General features: G+C 36.6%; 2 protein-coding genes across 3 annotated transcripts; one reads left to right on the top strand and one right to left on the bottom strand.

The window, feature by feature from the left end:
* Positions 1 to 5,299: 5,299 nt before the first annotated feature.
* On the top strand, positions 5,300 to 13,606 carry LOC113343915 (BAG-associated GRAM protein 1-like). Of its 2 annotated transcripts, XM_026588007.1 has the most exons (18): positions 5,300 to 5,670; positions 6,345 to 6,395; positions 6,593 to 6,690; positions 7,328 to 7,403; positions 7,572 to 7,700; positions 7,789 to 7,823; positions 8,153 to 8,273; positions 8,374 to 8,490; positions 8,577 to 8,606; positions 8,698 to 8,797; positions 9,178 to 9,284; positions 11,410 to 11,550; positions 11,642 to 11,746; positions 11,917 to 12,063; positions 12,235 to 12,288; positions 12,765 to 12,828; positions 12,986 to 13,047; positions 13,167 to 13,606. In XM_026588007.1, exons 1-18 carry the CDS (start codon positions 5,467 to 5,469, stop codon positions 13,284 to 13,286), a joined length of 1,761 nt encoding a protein of 586 aa, XP_026443792.1. In that variant the 5' UTR covers positions 5,300 to 5,466; the 3' UTR covers positions 13,287 to 13,606. The 2 variants fall into 2 exon arrangements, with proteins under 2 accessions (XP_026443792.1, XP_026443793.1); XM_026588008.1 differs by lacking the exons at positions 12,765 to 12,828; positions 12,986 to 13,047; positions 13,167 to 13,606 and adding an exon at positions 12,617 to 12,751.
* A 369-nt stretch (positions 13,607 to 13,975) lies between these two features.
* LOC113343914 (uncharacterized protein At5g41620-like) lies at positions 13,976 to 17,126 on the bottom strand. Its single transcript, XM_026588006.1, has 3 exons — positions 16,246 to 17,126; positions 16,039 to 16,164; positions 13,976 to 15,692 (listed from the first exon to the last, which is right to left on the bottom strand). The coding sequence occupies exons 1-3, from the start codon at positions 16,801 to 16,803 to the stop codon at positions 14,235 to 14,237; spliced, it is 2,142 nt and encodes a 713-aa protein (XP_026443791.1). The 5' UTR covers positions 16,804 to 17,126; the 3' UTR covers positions 13,976 to 14,234.
* Between the last annotated feature and the right edge of the window lie 1,688 nt (positions 17,127 to 18,814).

Here is an 18,814-nt window from a genome sequence, read left to right as displayed (position 1 = left end):
TGTAGCCAGCAGCAGGGACCATGTTTCTGCTATTAAAGCAGTAGTAATTCCTAGAGGTTGCGCGAGAGCCATGATGACTTTTGCTTCTGAGTCTCTGCAGATGAATCCTGCCCCTGCCAATCCGGGGTGTCCTCTTGCACCTCCGTCTCTGTTGATTTTTATCAAATCTGAGCCGGATAGGACCAGCCTACCAATATTGTTGTCGTCGTTCTGTTTCCTCTTGGCGGAGTGAAAGTCGGTAAGTCGCCTGGAAGAGTAGGGGGTACTGAATTTTGAGCCCATATGTACTCATGTTGTTGCTTTAGGGTTGAAAATAAAATGTCATTTGATGTTGCTTGTTTCTGACGGTAGAAAAATTCGTTTCTAGCCAACCAGAGTGACCAAAAGAGATAATAGAAAGAAGAGAGGATTGTGGGAGAGACTTGTTGTTGTAGGAGTTGGAAGATGGTTGTTTTAGGTGTTATTGCATTTGGGATGATAGTGGGGGTATTTAGGGTGTTGGTAAGTTGATTGATTAGAGTGTTCCCGGTTGTAATCGCTACTGGGCAGCGTAAGAGTAAGTGATCCGCTGATTTTGTATCAGAATTACAACGAGGGCATACATTGGAGTTGACAAAATTGATTTGGTTTAAGATAGTGAAGGTTGGTAGGCCTTGATTGATTGCTTTTCATATGAAAAGCTGATTTGTTGGTGGACAAGGAAAGGAATAGCTAATGCCAGTTCTATTTTATATTTTACTTTTGGGAGAAAAACACTTTGGTTTGAAAAGAATGATATTTTAGGTTCCTTGAGTTCAAACTTGTTAGCCAGGGTTTGTCGTTACATGTGGATATTAATAAATTTCTCCCTTTATCTAACAAATTCATTTTTTTGTAGATTATCTGGTTGTGATCCAAAATATGGTACATGACTAAAGATTGTCCCATAATCTAAAAATTGATACAATCCCCTTGCAACCCGATTAATGGGCTTCCAGTTTGGCTAACCAAAATTGCAACTGTGCATTTCGTAGGCTTGGCTTGGCTTGACATCCAGTTTTGCGTCCAACACTAAAATGGATTCTCGAGTTGACATCACTTGCATCTGCATGGTTCAATGGGAACATCTACCATCCAACATCTGACGATGGATATATGTGGTTGGTACTAAATATTGGATCCCGTTCCCACTACCATGAATCCAATGCCGGGTGCTCTGGGGAATTAAGGAGAGCCACCAACCATACACGATATCAATTGCAATAATGACTAGCTAGCTAGTTAGCCTAGTTAGTTTCAAGCATTTGATTTGTCATGGTTTGATAATAATGACGATATTTAATGTTCATTGTTGCCGATCATATCAACAACTACACCAGCTAATGCATATATGGACCAATAAGAAGTAATATATTGTTGGTATAGGCAATGAAGATGTCATCCACTGAACCCCAAATATGGGTTTGATTATTTTAGTTGGAGGTTGCATGGTTGATATTAAAAAATGCCAATTTGATCGATCTTCATGCCGGCCATCATTTTAATTAGGTCCACCACAATGCATGATCCACAAGAGTCCACGTTGTCTCTTACCATCAAAGATGAATCCGTACTTTTTTAACTGTTAGCAGTCTTAGTACTTCTGTTTGTTACTTCCGCGTGCAAACGGACGGACAGCAACCACACTTGCAATTGCGTGTTTGATATAGTACTTCTCAAGTCATTAATATAGGCCCAACCACGCTAATGTCGTTCTTTTTCAGCTTCCACGCGATTTATTTGACACATAACGGATTCGGAAAAGAAAGAAACAAAAAGTCTTTGCCCCTTTCCAACTTCTCTCATCTCAAATTCCATCGATGCCCCTTTGTCCAGATCTCATTAAATAACAATTTTTTTTGCTTTAGAAAATAAAAAATAAGATGGTATAAATGTTAGTACTATTTTTGAATTTAGGTTTATGTTATGCTAAGAGCAACCACAGCGGGCGATCAAACCCATAAATATGATCTAGCAACGAGACACAGTGGGACGGACTAAAGAGTAAAGCCGGACCAAAACCAAATCCCAGACTATATTTGGTCTGGGACCAAGACCAAAACCAAATATAGTCGAACGAACGTATAATGTACGTTTGTTAATAGGCGAACGTATAATGTACGTTTCATGTGAAGCGTTTGTATAGTCCCCGTTCCATGGAACGTACGTAAAATGTACGCCCGACTGGGCGTAAATAAAATGCACGCCTCATGCGAGGCGTTGGTATTATGTTCGTCTCGAACACTATATAATCGCCTCATTCAGGCGTTGGTATAGTATACGCCTCACTGTATAATCAACCACCACTTCAAAAGCTCAGATCAAGCTTCTCTCAACCTTAATGACAAAAACAAAACAATCACAATATGAGAGTTAAATAAATAAGTTTAAAAAAAAATGAAAATGTAAAATTCGTTTAGAACCCATACTGTACGCCTGACCACACGATCACGTATTATCTCCGCGCCATCGGGCGAATGTTTTAGCTACGTTTATTGGTGGGGCGTTAACTATACACACGCCCCACATCTAGCATTTGTTATATCTACGTCCGTTGTCGGGCGTAATGTTTATGTGCGTTTCATCCAGGCGTGCATAATAACTACGCCCATCAGCAAACGAACGTAAAATGTACGCTCGATTATATATAGTCCAGTACCGTAGCGTTGCAATACGGACTAAACCCAAAATTTGGTCTTTTTTATCTTTGGTTTTGATCGCACCACTGCAGTTGCTCTAAGAGCATCCACAATCACGACTATAATTGGGGACTATATCCAAATTTGGTCTGAAATGGACGCGTAGTAGAACTGACTAAAAGTATATTTAGTCTGGATTTTTAGGGTTTGAGACTAAATTTAGTAGCCGACGGAGGCTATAACAAAATTTAATGGGGCGTAGGTATAACGAGCTTTTCAAGTTAGGCGTGAGTATAACAAGCGTTTAGGACTAGGCGTGGGTATAGTGAGCGTTTGAGAGTGGAGCGTTAATACAAAGCGCGGATGATGATACAAAGTCCGCCAAACCAAACATTCATTATAAGTTCGCTTGATATCAGACGGTCATTATAAGTGCGCTTGACATAAAAAATATGATCCCACTTTCCCAAACGAGCTTAATACATCCGCTTGACCTTTGTACGTTAATTTGATTATCGTCTCACACTAGGCTTTCACTATAGCCACGCCCCACACCGTGCGTCGATAATACGTACGTCCCACACCGCGTGAGCACTACAACCACGTCTAAGTTTGAGGTGTTTATTATACTTGCGCTCAATATCAGGCGTTCAATATATATCCGTCCGACTAAATTTTAGTTTACCACCACTGCGGTTCACCTCCAAAAAAGCCAATTTTTTTTGACATTTGATATGACATTTGTTCTTTAGTCCCGTTCATGACCGTGGATGCTCTCTATCTGGTAACATGCAAAAGAAAAATGTATGGATAATCAACTTTGTAATGATGAAAATATTGATTTCTACCTAAAATAGTTTCGCACTAGGTCTGAGTGATAACCCTTTCTTAAAAAGAATTTAAAGGAAGATTTGATATCAAATGCAGGTCAAGTAGTAATTTTATTTTTAAAAGAAGTATGAAGACTCTCGATTTAAGGTCGTATTAATTTAGTTCAACGTCATTTCAAAATGGATGACATTTTAAAATTATCATCCATATTTTTGGTTTTACAGAATCATTAGATGCACATTTAATTATGCCATTTTTCGGACCATCTTGAGCATTTAAATAGTCGGCATTATCACAATTTGTAAATGGATATTAACAAGTGGGTCGTAACTGATAACTTGACAGTTTACTTCCAAATTTGCAATCTTATTTAGGGCTGAATTTGGTGTCGGTTAACCGTTGGAAACCGACCAAACCAGACCAATAAGCAAGAAACCGAACCAAACCATTTAGATTTGGATTGGTTTGGTAAAAAAGTTGAAAAACCGACATTACTGGTTTGGTTTTGGTTTGACCTGAAAACCGAACCAAAAACCATTGGGGAACCGATTAATTTTTAAACTTAGTTTCTACCGTCGATTTAAAAGTATTAGATTCTACCCATTGATTTAGAGGATAAATAGAAACCCTAAATCTAATATTTCATTATGATACTCTTCCTCTTTTTGTTTCTCCTTCTCTCAGCCGCCTCCCTTCTCCACCCCCAACAACAGCTGCTGCTACTCGACTTTTTTCTTCCCGTCTTCCTTCTTTTTTATTTGTCAATAACTAAATTAAGATATATTATATATCTTCTTTTGATCTCTAGAATTAGAGTAAGCTTTAACTATTCTTGATTTTTTTTTGTCTGTATATTTGTGTAAACCAATACTATCGGCAACTACGATTTTTTTATCTGTAAATTTGTGTATTTTTTTTTTTTGGTTTGACATAATTATTGGTTAACCAAAAACCACTGGGACAAACCGAAACCAACTGGAGCCATTTGGAAACCGAACCAATGGTTAATGGATTGGTTTGGTTTAGATTTTTAGAAACCAATAATATTGGTTTCGGTTTTGGTTTGGCTAGAAACCGAACCAAAACCGACCATGAACAACAGTATATTGTTATGTTATTATAAGAAAGTATATTGTTACAACAGTATATTGGTTTGGCTAGAAACCCTAATCTTATTATGTTATTCAATTAAACAACAGTATATTGTTACAATATATAAACTTCTTAGAAAGTTACCTAATCCTCGGAGTAAAAATAAGAAGAAACAATGGCATCTCCCGAATTATGGTATTTTTTTTTTTTTTTGTATAGCTATATTTGAGCCAGGGGCGACCCTATCATTGGGTTAAAGGGGGCTTTAGCACGGGTAGCCTTCCAGTCCACAAGTCAAGAAAAATAAAAAATTTGCTCGATCAAAACTTCTAATCTGGACCTTCGAATGAAATTTATCCTTCCTGGATCCATCCTGACTTGAGCTTATACGAACCAAATATATTATTTTTATTTTTTTTTATAAAATGAAAGGATGCCACATACCGGGCTTTTATTAAAAAGAAAACACAAGATGATATTTACATTCGAATGGGAGGTAGTCGGGCAATAATCTGCACGCCAATTCCCTTTTGGATAGCCAAGCCTACCTATGAAAGAGAGAACCGCCGACTTTGTTGTTAGTGAAGCAGTGCGAAATTGTTTTTATTTATTTTTATAAAAGAGGAATATATAAAAAAAGATTAAAAAGGGTAAATACGTAAAAATCCGATTTATAAAACCCAAGTCATTTCTTGTTTTTCTCCCTCCAACAACTAATTTGACTCTCTCTCTCTTCCCCTTTGTGATCAAAACGATGAACCTTCCTCGTCTTCTTCGATCCTCCAAAACCCTAGAAATTCTTCAAAATCACCAAACCCTAGAAAAATTTCCACCAAATTTCTAATCCTTTGTTTATTGATTAATTTATTTTTTTATTTTAGGAAAAATGAATAAAATCATGTTAGAATTTTTGATCCCATCTTGGTGGGAGATTGAAATCACTGTTGCTGCTGCAATTTTTGTGATTATTTCATTTACTTTCTTTTATACTGGTGGTGGGATTTATTATTGCCATGAGCATGATGATGATCAAAGAGGTCTTTGTAATGATTCTGCTGCTGGTGGCGCTGACCTTGATGATCCTGATAGGGTCAGTAATTTCTTTATTTTCCTCAATTAATTTCTTCAATTTGTGAATGATTCTTGATTTTTTGTTTGCATTTTAATGAATGTTTAGGGAAAAGAAATACAATTTCTTGGAATTTCTTAATTATGAGTGAATTTTTAATTTTAATGTTTTTGGGGATTTGTTTTTTATTAATGTGATATGTTGAATGAGATTATTGAATTCATATAAGTAAGAAGATTGGAGTGACGGGGTTATACTAATCCGGGAAAGTATTTAGACTCGAAATCTTGTATTTGATATGCTTGTTTGGCGGGAGCATGTGTGTAGGTTGAATGCGGTAGTGGTGTTCAGTGAAATATAATTTGTATTGTGAAACGAGCAACCAAAGTGTATCTGTCTTTCTGTGGCAATGGCTCAATTTATTGGTCAATCTTAATCTGCCTTCTTAAATCAATTTGTTTGTGTTTGTAACATAGTGGAGACGTTCTGGAGAGTTAGTGTCCCGAGTTTACTTCTAAATGACGTAAAATGTGTAAGTCTTAGAAATTCATGAATAATTAACCAACTTGATACTCCCTTTCCACGATAACTGATCTTCTGATTGTGCGGTACTTGACTTGTTGCTCCACTTGTGCTCTTTTACATTGAGTAATTTTTCCATTTGTTTGACGTGCAGTTCTGCACTTATTTTGTAGATAGGCCAGTTGAAGGGAGATTTACATAGCAATTCTGTATATGTGATCAAGGTATTTTCTACCATATAAAGTATTGAATCTAATTGTTCCCTTTTTGTGTTTTATTGATGAATAATATTCTATATGTGTGACGAACTGAAGATCTTAATGGTGCTCCAACTTATTCATTAAATGAACACAAATTAGTTTCATGATCATTTTTTGTCTAACTTTCCTTTTTAATATGAGGTGGTTGTCTCGGTTTACAGCTGGAACTTCTCGCTGCAAAGAATCTTATTGGGGCAAACCTGAATGGTACATCGGACCCATATGCTATCATTACTTGTGGTCAACAAAAAAGATTCAGGTAATTGATCTGTAATCTTTTTCTTATATTCGCCACACCAGGCATTTCATACAGATTTGCTAACTTATCTGGTGGATCATATTGCTCAATTAGGAATGCAGTTGTTGATGGTTTTTGAGACTTATATTGAATTGCATGAATAGGTATTAGTTAGGCTGTTAGGGTATGTGGTATTTATAACCTTACCTTAGATTCATAGAGTAACTTTATTATGCCTTTCTGGTATTTGAACGGTGGCTAATCTATGAATATGCTTCTTTGGTTCTTACCAAACAATTATGTGCAGCAAAACCTAAATTATTGTATCCGTGGTATATGACTCACGGAAGACTTACTTCCTGTTGCATACATCTGTTGAATAGCACATATTCATCTGTTGAGGTGCTCACATGTGTAGAAATCTGACTCACGGAAGACTTACTTCCTGTTGCATTCATCTGTTGAATAGCACATATTCATCAGTCTCATGCCTATCTTTTCCCACCTAGGTCGACACATCATTTTTCTTTTTCTTGCACATTACTCTTACATTGAAGCGTTGTAAATATCTCGTGATTGACATAATTTTTACATCGTTTTAGCTTTGTACTAATTTTGTTTGACTGGTTTTTCACTTTTTCCCCTTCTTTCTTTAAAGTTCCATGGTTCCTGGATCTAGAAATCCAATGTGGGGTGAGGAGTTCAATTTTAATGTGGACGAGCTTCCTGTTCAGGTAGAGTTAATTGTTTTGATTTCTTAACTGGGATGTACCGGTGTAGGAGTCTATCAATTTAGGCCCAACTTCTTCTATTACTGTTCATTGTATAGAGAATCTGTCGTATGTTTACCTTGATATTCTCTTTCTCGTTGTTAAATGAGCTTATTTTGATTATTCTTGTAGATTAATGTGACGATATATGATTGGGATATAATTTGGAAAAGCACAGTTCTTGGTTCTGTGACTGTTCCAGTAGAAGGTGAAGGTCAATCTGGAGCGGTCTGGCATGCACTTGATAGCACGTCGGGGCAGGTGACCGACGCTGTAATCATTGTTTTATCTCATGTAATGATCTTCATTAAAAAAATAATTCCTTACCTGCCCATTTTTTTTCTTTCAGGTTTGTCTTCATATCAAAACATGTAGATCTTCAAGGTACTGCTCATGCTTAGATTTCTTATTTTGTTTGTCTCTGTGTTGATCACCGTCTCCACATTGAAAGGCATAGAAGCAGTAATACACTTCCATGTGTAAAATAATACTTGTTTTGTTTCTCATTTTTATGATTTAGTGCTGTTTTTCTTTTTACTTTTTTAGCCTTTTCTTTTCTTTGTAGGTTCCATCTTTTTTATACGGTTATTATTTTTTTCATTTGATAATAGTAGTGCATTTGTCCATGCACCTCTCATGATAAGGAGCTAAACACGCTAACATGCAAAGAAACTTTTAGGTATCTAATTTTCTTATGCTGAACTTTTCAATAGGGGGAGCGGATATGGTGGAGTAAATACTAGAAGAAGAGTATCTTTAGATAAGCAAGGTCCCACGGTGGTTCATCAAAAACCTGGTCCTTTACAAACAATTTTTAAACTTCTTCCAGATGAGGCAAGTGTCTCCAATTGCCTTTATGGAATATTTTCCATGCGCTGAACCAAAGCGTCTTCCCTGTCATTGCAGCAGGTTGTCTAATGGATAAATCTTTCAGGTTGTTGAAAACAGTTATTCATGTGCGCTTGAGAGGTCATTCTTGTATCACGGACGTATGTACATTTCTTCATGGCATATATGCTTCCATTCAAATGTGTTTTCCAAGCAAATGAAGGTTTCTTTCTCATCTTAGTAGATAAAAGTTATGACTTGTAATAGTTACATCAATTGGTATATTAATGTGTTCCTACTTCTGTATAGGTTATTATTCCATTTGATGATGTAGACGAGGTATATATTCTTATTCTTGCTTCAAGTTTGTTTTCATATATGGCAATCAATTTGTTGGGGTTTTGGGTATCCACTATCTATATTGTTGCAGATAAAGAGGAGCCAACATGCATTTATAAATCCAGCTATTACTATTATTCTCCGAATGGGTGCCGGTGGGCATGGTGTTCCTCCTTTGGGAAGTCAAGATGGTTAGCATTCTTATAATACTGCATAAATATTCTGCTTTCATTAAATGCCTTTTGCGAGTTCTGTCATGCTTTCACCACTATTATTGAACATAACAGGATACATTGTTAGTTGATTCTACTTGTAACTTGTATTGCACCATATTTACAATTTATGCATGGTAGGATTGGACCCTAGTTTCTTAACACCTTGGTACCGGCATCGATGTGTATTTAGCCATCCTTCTTTCTTCTCAGCAGTTGATGTCCATATAAATGTTTCAGTAATTCCTGCTAGTTTATAATTCCTCAAACTCGTAATATTGATGCTTCAAGACCACATCGTTTTATTTTGTTTAAGGACATCTATCAACACATATCATTTTCCTTCATTTGCTTTCCAGGTAGAGTCAGATATAAATTCGCATCATTTTGGAACAGAAATCATGCGTTACGTGCTTTACAACGTTCAGTAAAGAATTTCCACGCAATGTTAGAAGCTGAAAAGAAGGTTCATCTCTTCCCCTTTTATGCCTTTATTAATTCGTTGGACAAGTACTTTTGACCTATTATAGAAAGAAAAAGTATAAGAGAAGTAATATTAATGTAACTTGTCTATATATATTTTTTATGATATTAAAACAGACTTATACCTTCCTAATATAGACAAGCATAAAATGCATAGTCATGACAGTGTACACGATGTGGTTTGATTATAGGCCAAATAACAGGGAAACTTAGTACTAGTTGTGTTTAAAGGATTTAGGAATTAGCTTCCTGGATTAATTGATTCTCCTCGACGTGTTAACCATAAACTAACTAAACATGACATAATGGAAGTGAGTAAGTGGAGAGAAAGAGAGAATGAAATAAACCAAACAATAAAAAGCTTTGGTTCATGGTTTATACTCTGGTTAGATGTGGATTTTCATACCTTCATCATTCATGAAGTTGGTGTTGCAGTACTATTAATACTACTGTGGATCAACTAAAGAAAAACATAGGTTTGAAACTGATCTCATGCAGGTAGTGATTCAAAGATTTCTAGGGAAATCCTAGCTTTCGCTCTACTGATGAGATGAAGTGACTCTCGTTGTTAAAACTTGCATGCAAATGTTTAGCACAAAGAGATGGTAACATGATTTGATATGCTAAATTTTTATTTGATACGGTAGATGCTTAAAGATTTCTAGGAAAAATTCTAGCTTTTGCTCTACTGATGGGACGGAGTGACTTGGAAAAGTTTGCATGCAAATGTTTAGTACAAACAGATAATAACATGATTTGATACGGTGAATTTTGACTTTACAAAACAAAACAAAAAAACTTGATACGGTAGAAAAAAACAGAAGAAAAATTTCACATAAATTTCACATATCAACACGAAGACATAGACACAACAGATGGCTATTGGCGATCTTGTTGTGCTTAAAACGGGGTGGTTTTATTTCTCGTGCAATGGTGGTCCATAGACAACAGCTCTCCAACTGGTCCAAAGAAAAGGGACAACAAACTTTCCTTAAATAGTCAATTTCATTTCAAAGTTTGCTAGCAAGATGTTTGGTGGGATTTCACCTAATGTTTTTTTAATGTTACGCGCTATGCGGATATTTATATATATGTGCTTTAAGTGCATCTAATATTTTACTCAAGAAAAATTTGTAAGCATCATTTCTTCATACTTAGTCATCTGAGAGCTTCCAGTACCCGCCAATCTCAATAAGAAACCTCTTAACATTGTTATGTTTTCCATGGTTAGCTTTTGGTCGAATTTCGTACCGTTTTTCTTTAGTTGATCCATTGCTGTCGTACTGCAACACCAACTTGATGAAGGTATGTAATCTAAACTAACCGAAGTATAAAACACGAACCAAGGCTTCTTATTGATTGGTTTATTTGATTCTCTCTCACTTCTATAACATCACATCAACTCAACACCACAGATATATTCATTAAATAATGAATTGCGTATGGCTTTTGTGTATCATCTTTCTAAATCTTCACATCAGTCTAGTGGACCAGTGGCCAACAGATCAAAATGGTGGAATTGACTTCTTTGACAACATCCATCAAGCCACCTGTGCGTGTATTGAGTATGGAGCAGCAGAGATGTTTGTCTAGTTCTCGAAACTCTAAAACAAGTACCTGTATAACATGCTACCTATATGTCGTCAACATTTGAAAATCCAACGGTGTATATATATATCTCGTATATGCTTTAGATTTACCCAAGGTCCTCACAATTTTCTCTTTTCCTCTCTCATTTTCTTCTTATCATCCCTTCGTATCATTACTATGAACATGAAGGTTTTAAAAAATTTAGTGATTACAGCAACACATATTACACTTTTTTGTTTCCCGATGGTGCTTGGTGCCACAGCAGTTGGACGCTACCTGCTACATGTAATCTTGGCGACTCTCTATTCACATGGATTAGTTCCCAATTAGTCTAGGGATTAGCATCAATTGATCTATAAACTGCGTTTTCATTATAAAGTTAGAAATGGATATTTAACCCTTGCTGTACACTGTTGATGCTTTTTCCAGGTATCTTGTGTCTTAATTTTCTCTCCATGTCTAATTCGCTTGACTAACAATTGAACATAACCTTACTGTATTTTGTTCATTTCATGTAGGAGAACGCGCAATCTGCGTTGCGTGCGCATAGCAGCTCTGTCAGAGCTTCTGGACCAGTTAAAATGCCTGAACAAAATGTGCCCAAGGCTGTGAAATATCAAGCTTTTGTCAAAGAAGAAGTTCTAGTTGGTATTTACAATGTATGCCTCTTCTTTATCCCTCACAGCCACACCTTCTTAGATTTATTTTGGTACATTTTTTCTAATTGGATACATTATTCTCTCTTCTTAGGATGATTTCCCTTGCACAGCTGAGCAGTTCTTTCTTGTGCTGATGAGCGATGATTCAAATTTCCTAAGTGAATATCGAGCACAACGGAAGGACACTAACCTTAATGTAAGTGTTGATTTATCTTGGTATGTGTTTAGTCAAAAAAAATTGTCACATTCGGACTTCATGCAGGAAATATATGCCCGGCAGTTTTTGTCACTGTGATTTTCCATGGCTATGCAAGTAGTTGGACTTTTTTTTTTTTTTTTAACTTTTGTGCTTTTGGTTTTCTCTAGTTGGGCCAGTGGCATGATGCAGATGAATATGAAGGCCAGGTTAGGGAAATTACGTTTAGATCACTTTGTAACAGTCCCATGTGTCCTCCAGACACTGCCATGACCGAGTGGCAGCATGCTGTTCTATCAGCAGATAAGAAAAAACTGGTATAACAGCTTATATACTTGACCTTATTGTGTTGTTATTGACAAGTTCTTCTGTTTTCTAGCTCAAGAGCTCAAGCAATACATTTCACTCAGTTATTCCAGTCATGAGGAAATTTCTGATCACTATTTGGCTCACACATTATGTATATAATACTTTTTTTTTTGTCTCAGGTGTTTGAAACTGTGCAACAGGCACATGATGTTCCCTTTGGATCTTATTTCGAGGTAACTTATATCCCAGTCTTAAAACCTTGCGAAGGGAATGTTTGCTTTTAACTGTTACTTCTACATACGTGTTTGCTCAAACTGTTCTTTAGGCCCTTGTATATTTGTCTTTCAATAGTCTGTAAGAAGTTTACTTTTACATACCCCATGGCCTCGCCCAACTGTTTTTGCATATAGATCAGTAAATAGCTCTTGCCGTTGAACCATAGGGTTTTCCTTCTGGGTGGTACACTTTTACAGATGCATCCAATCGTTCGCTCATGCTGTAGATTATTTCACCTCTGGACTCGACCTGGTTTTGCCGGCTTATCCTGCTTTTCATATGTAGATGGCTTTAGATCCATGGTTCACCATTGAGACTTTACCTGGAAGCTACCAACTGGACCGTGCAGCCTGAGCTTTTAGGGGACCTCAGTAATGGTTCCAGGCTTTCAGGTGAGCAGTTCTCGTTCTAATCTGATTGTGCGATGTTTCAGGTCCATTGTAAGTGGTGTCTGGAAACTACTTCAGAGACTTCTTCTCATATGGATATTAAAGTGGGTAAGATTTTAGTCCAGTTCTTCTAAGATGAGATTCTAAGATTCAGGTGTTCGTCCTCGATGATGCCTCCCATGGAATTTTATAATGACCACCTTAAGAACAATGGCTAACTCATACCTCCACTCTGCCTCTTTAACCAAACTTGTTTTCTCAACAGGTGCACATTTCAAAAAATGGTGTGTAATGCAGTCGAAGATAAAAACAGGCGCGATCAATGAGGTATGATTTTTTTTTCTGACGAGTCTTTATTCGTCACATTTCTACACAAAATGCTAAGTTGCATCAGCTTTTCTTGGTATCACCATTTGTTTGATTTCCTTTTAAATCAACGCCTGCAGTACAAGAAAGAAGTAGAGATGATGCTAGAGGTGGCACGCACATATCTGACGAAGTCGAAGGCTTCCTCAGTTGGTGACATTGAGGTGACCTCCACAACTCGAGAAACTACCACACAGTAATACCTTGCAGTCTAACTGTAGGAGTTACGTCAGAATCTTTATTATCCGAGCTCTCCACGTTCTTTTACCTCCTTTGTATTGATGTAACACAAAAAGGAACGAAAAGAAATCCCCATCTCCTGTACCAACCCCGTCATACGGAGCCTAACTACAATGTAGTTTTATGTTGTTTTACTTGAATACCACCCTGTGTTCTACAAAGAATATCCAGTGGTGAGTTTTGTTACTTCTTATACTTGTAATGAGTTTTCCTTCAGTGCTGTGTATCCTCTTGACTCTGAACCTATTAGAAAAACAAAAATCTTTGTGGTGATCTAGCATCTGTTTCTCTTTGCCAATCGGATATCAATTTTTTAGTCACAGATATTGTAAAAACTCGTTAAAAACCATATAATACACATCAATCTGCTTCTCTCTGTTTGATTTAAGGAATTTGGTAGTTGGAAAAAGGTAATAAAATTCATACAACAGACATTCCCCCAAACTGAAGATATTCAAAGACTTCAAACCAAAAACTTCAAGGAAGTGCAAAGAACCAAAATGACCGGAGCTAACAAATAAACCACTCGCTAAACACGTTCTTCATTTAAGCTAAAATTTTGAATACAAAAATCATCTAAAAGTAAAATCTCGAATGTAGTATATTTGATTCAAGTCATAATGGGAGACACCACCTGTAAAAAACCAAGTAAAAGAAGAAGAAAATTTGTTGTATTTCTGAGCATATTATTGTCAAGTAAGACTAGTAGCTCTTTTGTACATTTTACATAGCAACAGTTCCATGTTTTAGCAAAATCTATTGGACAGAATTGGTCCTAACTTTCCATAGTTTAGAGATCAATAATTAACCAAGTTTCAGATAAAAGAAAAGGGGGAGCTGGTGGGTGGAAGGAAAGAAAGAAAGACAGTTACAAGCAATGCAACCGTTTGTTAAGGAAAGAAAACTTCTCACTGTCTTGAACGCCTCGAATTCCGCCCTTCTACTCTTGCGGTTTCCACAAGCCTCGTCTTCGGAGCACTCTCAGGCACAACAGCTGGTTTTCCATGAGCGGCTAAATTCCCTGGATGTCGTGAAGATAATATCTGTCCCCATTTCCTTGTCGGACTGGCAAACCCATCGTTTGACTGTGTCCTTGAATCAGATAATACATGGTCTCTAAGACCCTTTGCAGATCTATACCCATGATCCTTATTATCTTCATAGTCCTCTGATCCCAGATTTTGTTTGCTCTGACCAAACCCACCTCCCCATTTTGAAGAATCTTCTCTGCCATATTCTAAATCAGTTCCACCTGAGCCTCGCCTTTCAAGAGATACTCTTCCCCTCTGTATTCTCTCCGACAAGGAATTCCTCCCACCTTTTATCTCTTCTTCAGCCAAAGCTCTCCTCTGATTATCAGAAGCAGCCAACCCATTAGTGTAACTTCTCCACCCATGGCCCCTACGGTTTTTGCTTACATTCAATTCAATTAGATCACTGTCAGCAGAGTCTTCATCATCTTCGGTGTGTCGCCCCTCTTCTTCATATTCTTCTCCATCTTCCAATTCTCCTTCATCATCTTCACTATCTAATTGATTCTGATCCGAGGCCAGGAGTCTTCTACTTAAATAGGCCTCCATTTCCTCCTTATTGCTCGGAAGAATCACAGATGCACCTCGGTTTTCTTTGACCATTTTATTGCTTAGAAATACTCCGAGCTCACTGCCCAGCTGGTCCACATCTGCATTTTTCTCCTCGTACTGATACTGAGCCTCGGAAAGCTTCGTCTGGAGTCTCTCTTCTCGCAAGAGATCTGCTAGTTGTAGCATCTCCTTTTCCTTCTTTGCCTCTTCCCAAACCTTTGCAGATTCCCTCTTTATCTCCTCGGCCTCAATTTTATTTTCTCCAGTAGCTATAGCCAATTCATCACAAACTTGTTCCATCATCTGTCTTTTCCTCTTCTCACTCTCGAGCTCCTGCATTGTCTTCAACAGCACCGCCTTGGTCTCAGATAGCTCGATGCCAAGCTTTTTGATCAAGATATCTGTCCTTCTCCTATGTTTTCTTTCTACCCCAAGTTCTCCTGCAACTGAATCAAACGCTGCACGCATTCTCTCTTGCTCTTTACTTTTCCACATTGCCTTCTCATCAGCCAGACGTTTGACAAGTTCATCAATCTCATGTCTGTCAGATCTTTTCTCACGAATCATCTGATCAACCAGTAACCGGGAGCGTTCAATCTCGGTGTGCAGGGCAGAAATGAGTGATACACCAGATGAGTGTTGTTCTTCAAGACCCCATATACGGTTAAGTATTTTCAAAAGTTCTTTGGATGTAGTCAAACCATTACTAAGTTCCTTAAGTCGAGTCTTGACTCCTGCGGTAGATGAACCAGGTGGGGTTCGGCCTCTAGAACGCATCTCAATCTGCAGCAATAGTACTAGTCCATAATTCTACTCAAACAAGAATGATCATCAAAGAAAAGTGGACCATATCTTATATAACCATAACCTAAGCTGCCACGCAATTTGAAATCCCGAAATGATTCTAAGATTTAGTAAGTGTCAGCGCCCGAAAGAGTCGCGACAAACTCTATGCAACATCATCAAAATCATTCTTAAATGCAAGCACCCGAAAGAGTCGCGACAAACTCCATTCCACACCTTTAAATTCATTCATATATGGAAGCATAAATGCAGTCGAAAGTGAATAGCTAGAAAACAATTATGTGGACATTTTTAGAATGTAATAACAATGTAGTGCGAGGGATACCTCCATATAACTAGCACTGCTTATAGAATCACAATCTCCTCCTCGTCCGCCGTCATTGCAATGGTGACGATCAGTATGACGCAGCCTTCGGGAAGTGGTGGAAGCTCTTCTGGAATGAGCCATCCTCTAATTTACATAGAAATAAAATAATCAAACAGATGATAAGTAAAAATTGAAATGCATAGAGATAAGCAGAAGCAAACTCACATCTGAAACCGGGCTGTGCGACGGATCGGATAAATGAGATAGACCAGAATTAGGGATCCTTTCACTTGCTCTACCTCTACCCCGTCTTCTTCTACTAGTCAATTCTTTATGTTCTAATTCTAGAATCTTAGGTGAGGCTGCTGATGGCATTTCATTCATTTCCCACAGTGTAGCAGCTAATTTCCTGGCTGAAACTAGTGGAGGATGAGAATGTTGCTGCTGCTGCTGCTGCAATTTTCCCAATCTACTACTACCACCATTACCAGGTGGTGGTGGTAGATATTTAGGAGATGAGGATGATCTTGAATTCATCATGATTTTCCAATTGGGTACAGGTGTAGTTGATCTTGAATTGCTGTTGGTGTTATTTTTAGGTCTTTCTCCTCCTAGTAAGGTGGTGCAGATTGGTCTTTTGTTAAATCTGTAATTGTGAAGGAGTAAAGATGAAGAAGCTGATGAAGATGCAGATGATGAACACCCTCTTTTTCGGATCTTACATTGTGCTTCATCTTCATCAAAGATTTGATTTTTATGAAGATGATGATTACTATGTCTCATTTCTCACCACCCCCACTACCAATACCCCTGAAAAAAACACTGGGGGGGTTTTGATTGATCAAAAAAGAGAGGAAATCAGTGAGGATAGATCCAAAATTCTGATCAAAAATTCATTTTTGGTGTTAGAAAAAGAATATTTCTGAAATGAGCAAAAAGAAAAAGAAAAATTAAAAAAAATAAAACAGTAAAGTAAAAGAGGAAGAAGAAGATGGAGGAGGAGTTAATGTAGATCAGGAAGATTCAGAGGTAGGTGGTGCTGTCTGAAGTGCCGACATTCTTTTCTGTTTAATGGAGTAAAAATTTATAAAATCCTCCTCTTTTGACTGTGAATATGATATTCCAGAGAGAGAGAGACTAAGAGAGTGAAGTGAAGGATTCTCTATGTATTTATACGGTATCTTGGAAACCTAATACGGTAGGTAGGTGGAAAATATTTTTCCATTTATGTACGGGGTAAAAAAAATTATTTTAGACCACTTGAGTATTTTTGATCTACTAGCATTGATAACAGATAACGGAACTGATTGAATTCCGTTTGTTAGTTGTGATGTTCATGAATTTTTATATATACCAATTGTTGGGGGTGATGTTGTTAGATTTTTTGCAGAAATGTATGTCAAGTGTGAGAATTATTCTGAGAAGAATAAAGTGAGTTTGATTGTATGTGCGTTCTATCTTCAATTAATTAGAATATGCGTAAATACTGAAAGAATCGATCTGAAAAAGACATGGAGGATATTACTATTTCTATAGCTTTTGGTTTCAAAATCTTTTTTTTTAGGTTTTTGAAACGGTCCGCGGGTTATAACCCGAAAGTTGTTACTATCCATCCATAAAAAAACCCATCAAAACAAAAGTAACACAAAAATACCAAAAAAAACAAAAATAACACAAAAACCCCAAAGAATTTGATGAAACCAATTTTGAAATTTGGGGTTTTTTTTATCAATTTTTAAAAATTTGGTTGGGTTTGTAACAATTTTGTTTAAGATGAAGTTTTAATGGATCCCAACATTTGAACGGGATTTTTGTACCACAAGTTTGGTCACCTTGGGTTTTTATGGCTAGTTCTGTTTTCGAAATGATGAAAATTTGATATTAGCTTAAAAATGAGATTAATAATGGATTTATTAAGATATTCACTTCGGCTATTAGGTTTGAAAATCAATCAATTATTAGTTTTTTTATTTAGTGATTTTGATTGGCGTATTTATAATTTTCTAATCTAAAAGCTAAGTCATATCACGTGATGTAGATATAGCCATTACTGTGGGAACTTTATATTATGATTGGATCGAAAGTTAGTTGAATTCACTCGGAATGGTTTACAGTTAATTGTTAAATCCTCGATCGATAGTTTATTAGTAAAACGACAAAAGGAAAAAATATATATATAACCACCATTTTTATTACATGTTGAACACTATTAATTATTTTCGGTACAACTTTTTCTTTTTTTGGCGAAGAAGGTTAAATGTGTTAAAGAATCATTTCAGAAGATGTCACCATACTTAAGATCCCGAATTTACAAATACATGGCGGATTGAAACATTAGCAAAAGTATTCAATTTTGAGAACCAAAAAATAATAGAAGTCTTAATTGTGTGACGCATTAAAAACGGAAAATTCCTCTACATGCTCCTCTATGACTGTGAAATCGAGAGGCTCGAATTTATTTATATTGTAGTTAAGAAAACCTGATATAACAGAAACTAATATTGCTCCAATCACGCAGTTTTTTCTCTGTGCAAGAAAATATAGTGAGTATTTTTCTAAAATGTGTTTGCTCTTTATCTTTTCATTTTCTTTCAAAATGTGAAAATAGTGAAATCATCACTCACTCTGAAAAATACCGAGAGAATACTTTTCATAGCCTTTGAGTTTTAGCTGTTTTTCTTTTTTCGAAATGGAAAAAATAAATCAACTTAAAATGAGATTATTGTTTATTTATTGAGACATCCATCTAAACTATTAGATTTGAAGATCATTTTGTTATTATTTTTCTTTACCG

Source organism: Papaver somniferum, unplaced genomic scaffold (assembly GCF_003573695.1).
Source record: "Papaver somniferum cultivar HN1 unplaced genomic scaffold, ASM357369v1 unplaced-scaffold_7, whole genome shotgun sequence".
NCBI classification, from domain to species: domain Eukaryota; kingdom Viridiplantae; phylum Streptophyta; class Magnoliopsida; order Ranunculales; family Papaveraceae; genus Papaver; species Papaver somniferum.
The sequence above is the reverse complement of the archived record's forward strand: the minus strand, read 5'-3'. Positions and strand labels throughout refer to the sequence as shown.

What these genes read in the sequence shown, in the direction of transcription:
- LOC113343915 (XM_026588007.1), top strand. Translation starts at nt 5,467, where the DNA reads ATGAATAAAATCATGTTAGAATTTTTGATCCCATCTTGGTGGGAGATT. An exon ending in GGTCAACAAAAAAGATTCAG is followed by an intron (nt 6,691 to 7,327) that starts GTAATTGATCTG and finishes CTTTCTTTAAAG; the next exon opens with TTCCATGGTTCCTGGATCTA. An exon ending in TTAAACTTCTTCCAGATGAG is followed by an intron (nt 8,274 to 8,373) that starts GCAAGTGTCTCC and finishes TAAATCTTTCAG; the next exon opens with GTTGTTGAAAACAGTTATTC.
- LOC113343914 (XM_026588006.1), bottom strand. Translation starts at nt 16,803, where the DNA reads ATGAGACATAGTAATCATCATCTTCATAAAAATCAAATCTTTGATGAA. An exon ending in CGCACAGCCCGGTTTCAGAT is followed by an intron (nt 16,165 to 16,245) that starts GTGAGTTTGCTT and finishes TATGTAAATTAG; the next exon opens with AGGATGGCTCATTCCAGAAG. An exon ending in GCAGTGCTAGTTATATGGAG is followed by an intron (nt 15,693 to 16,038) that starts GTATCCCTCGCA and finishes CTATTGCTGCAG; the next exon opens with ATTGAGATGCGTTCTAGAGG.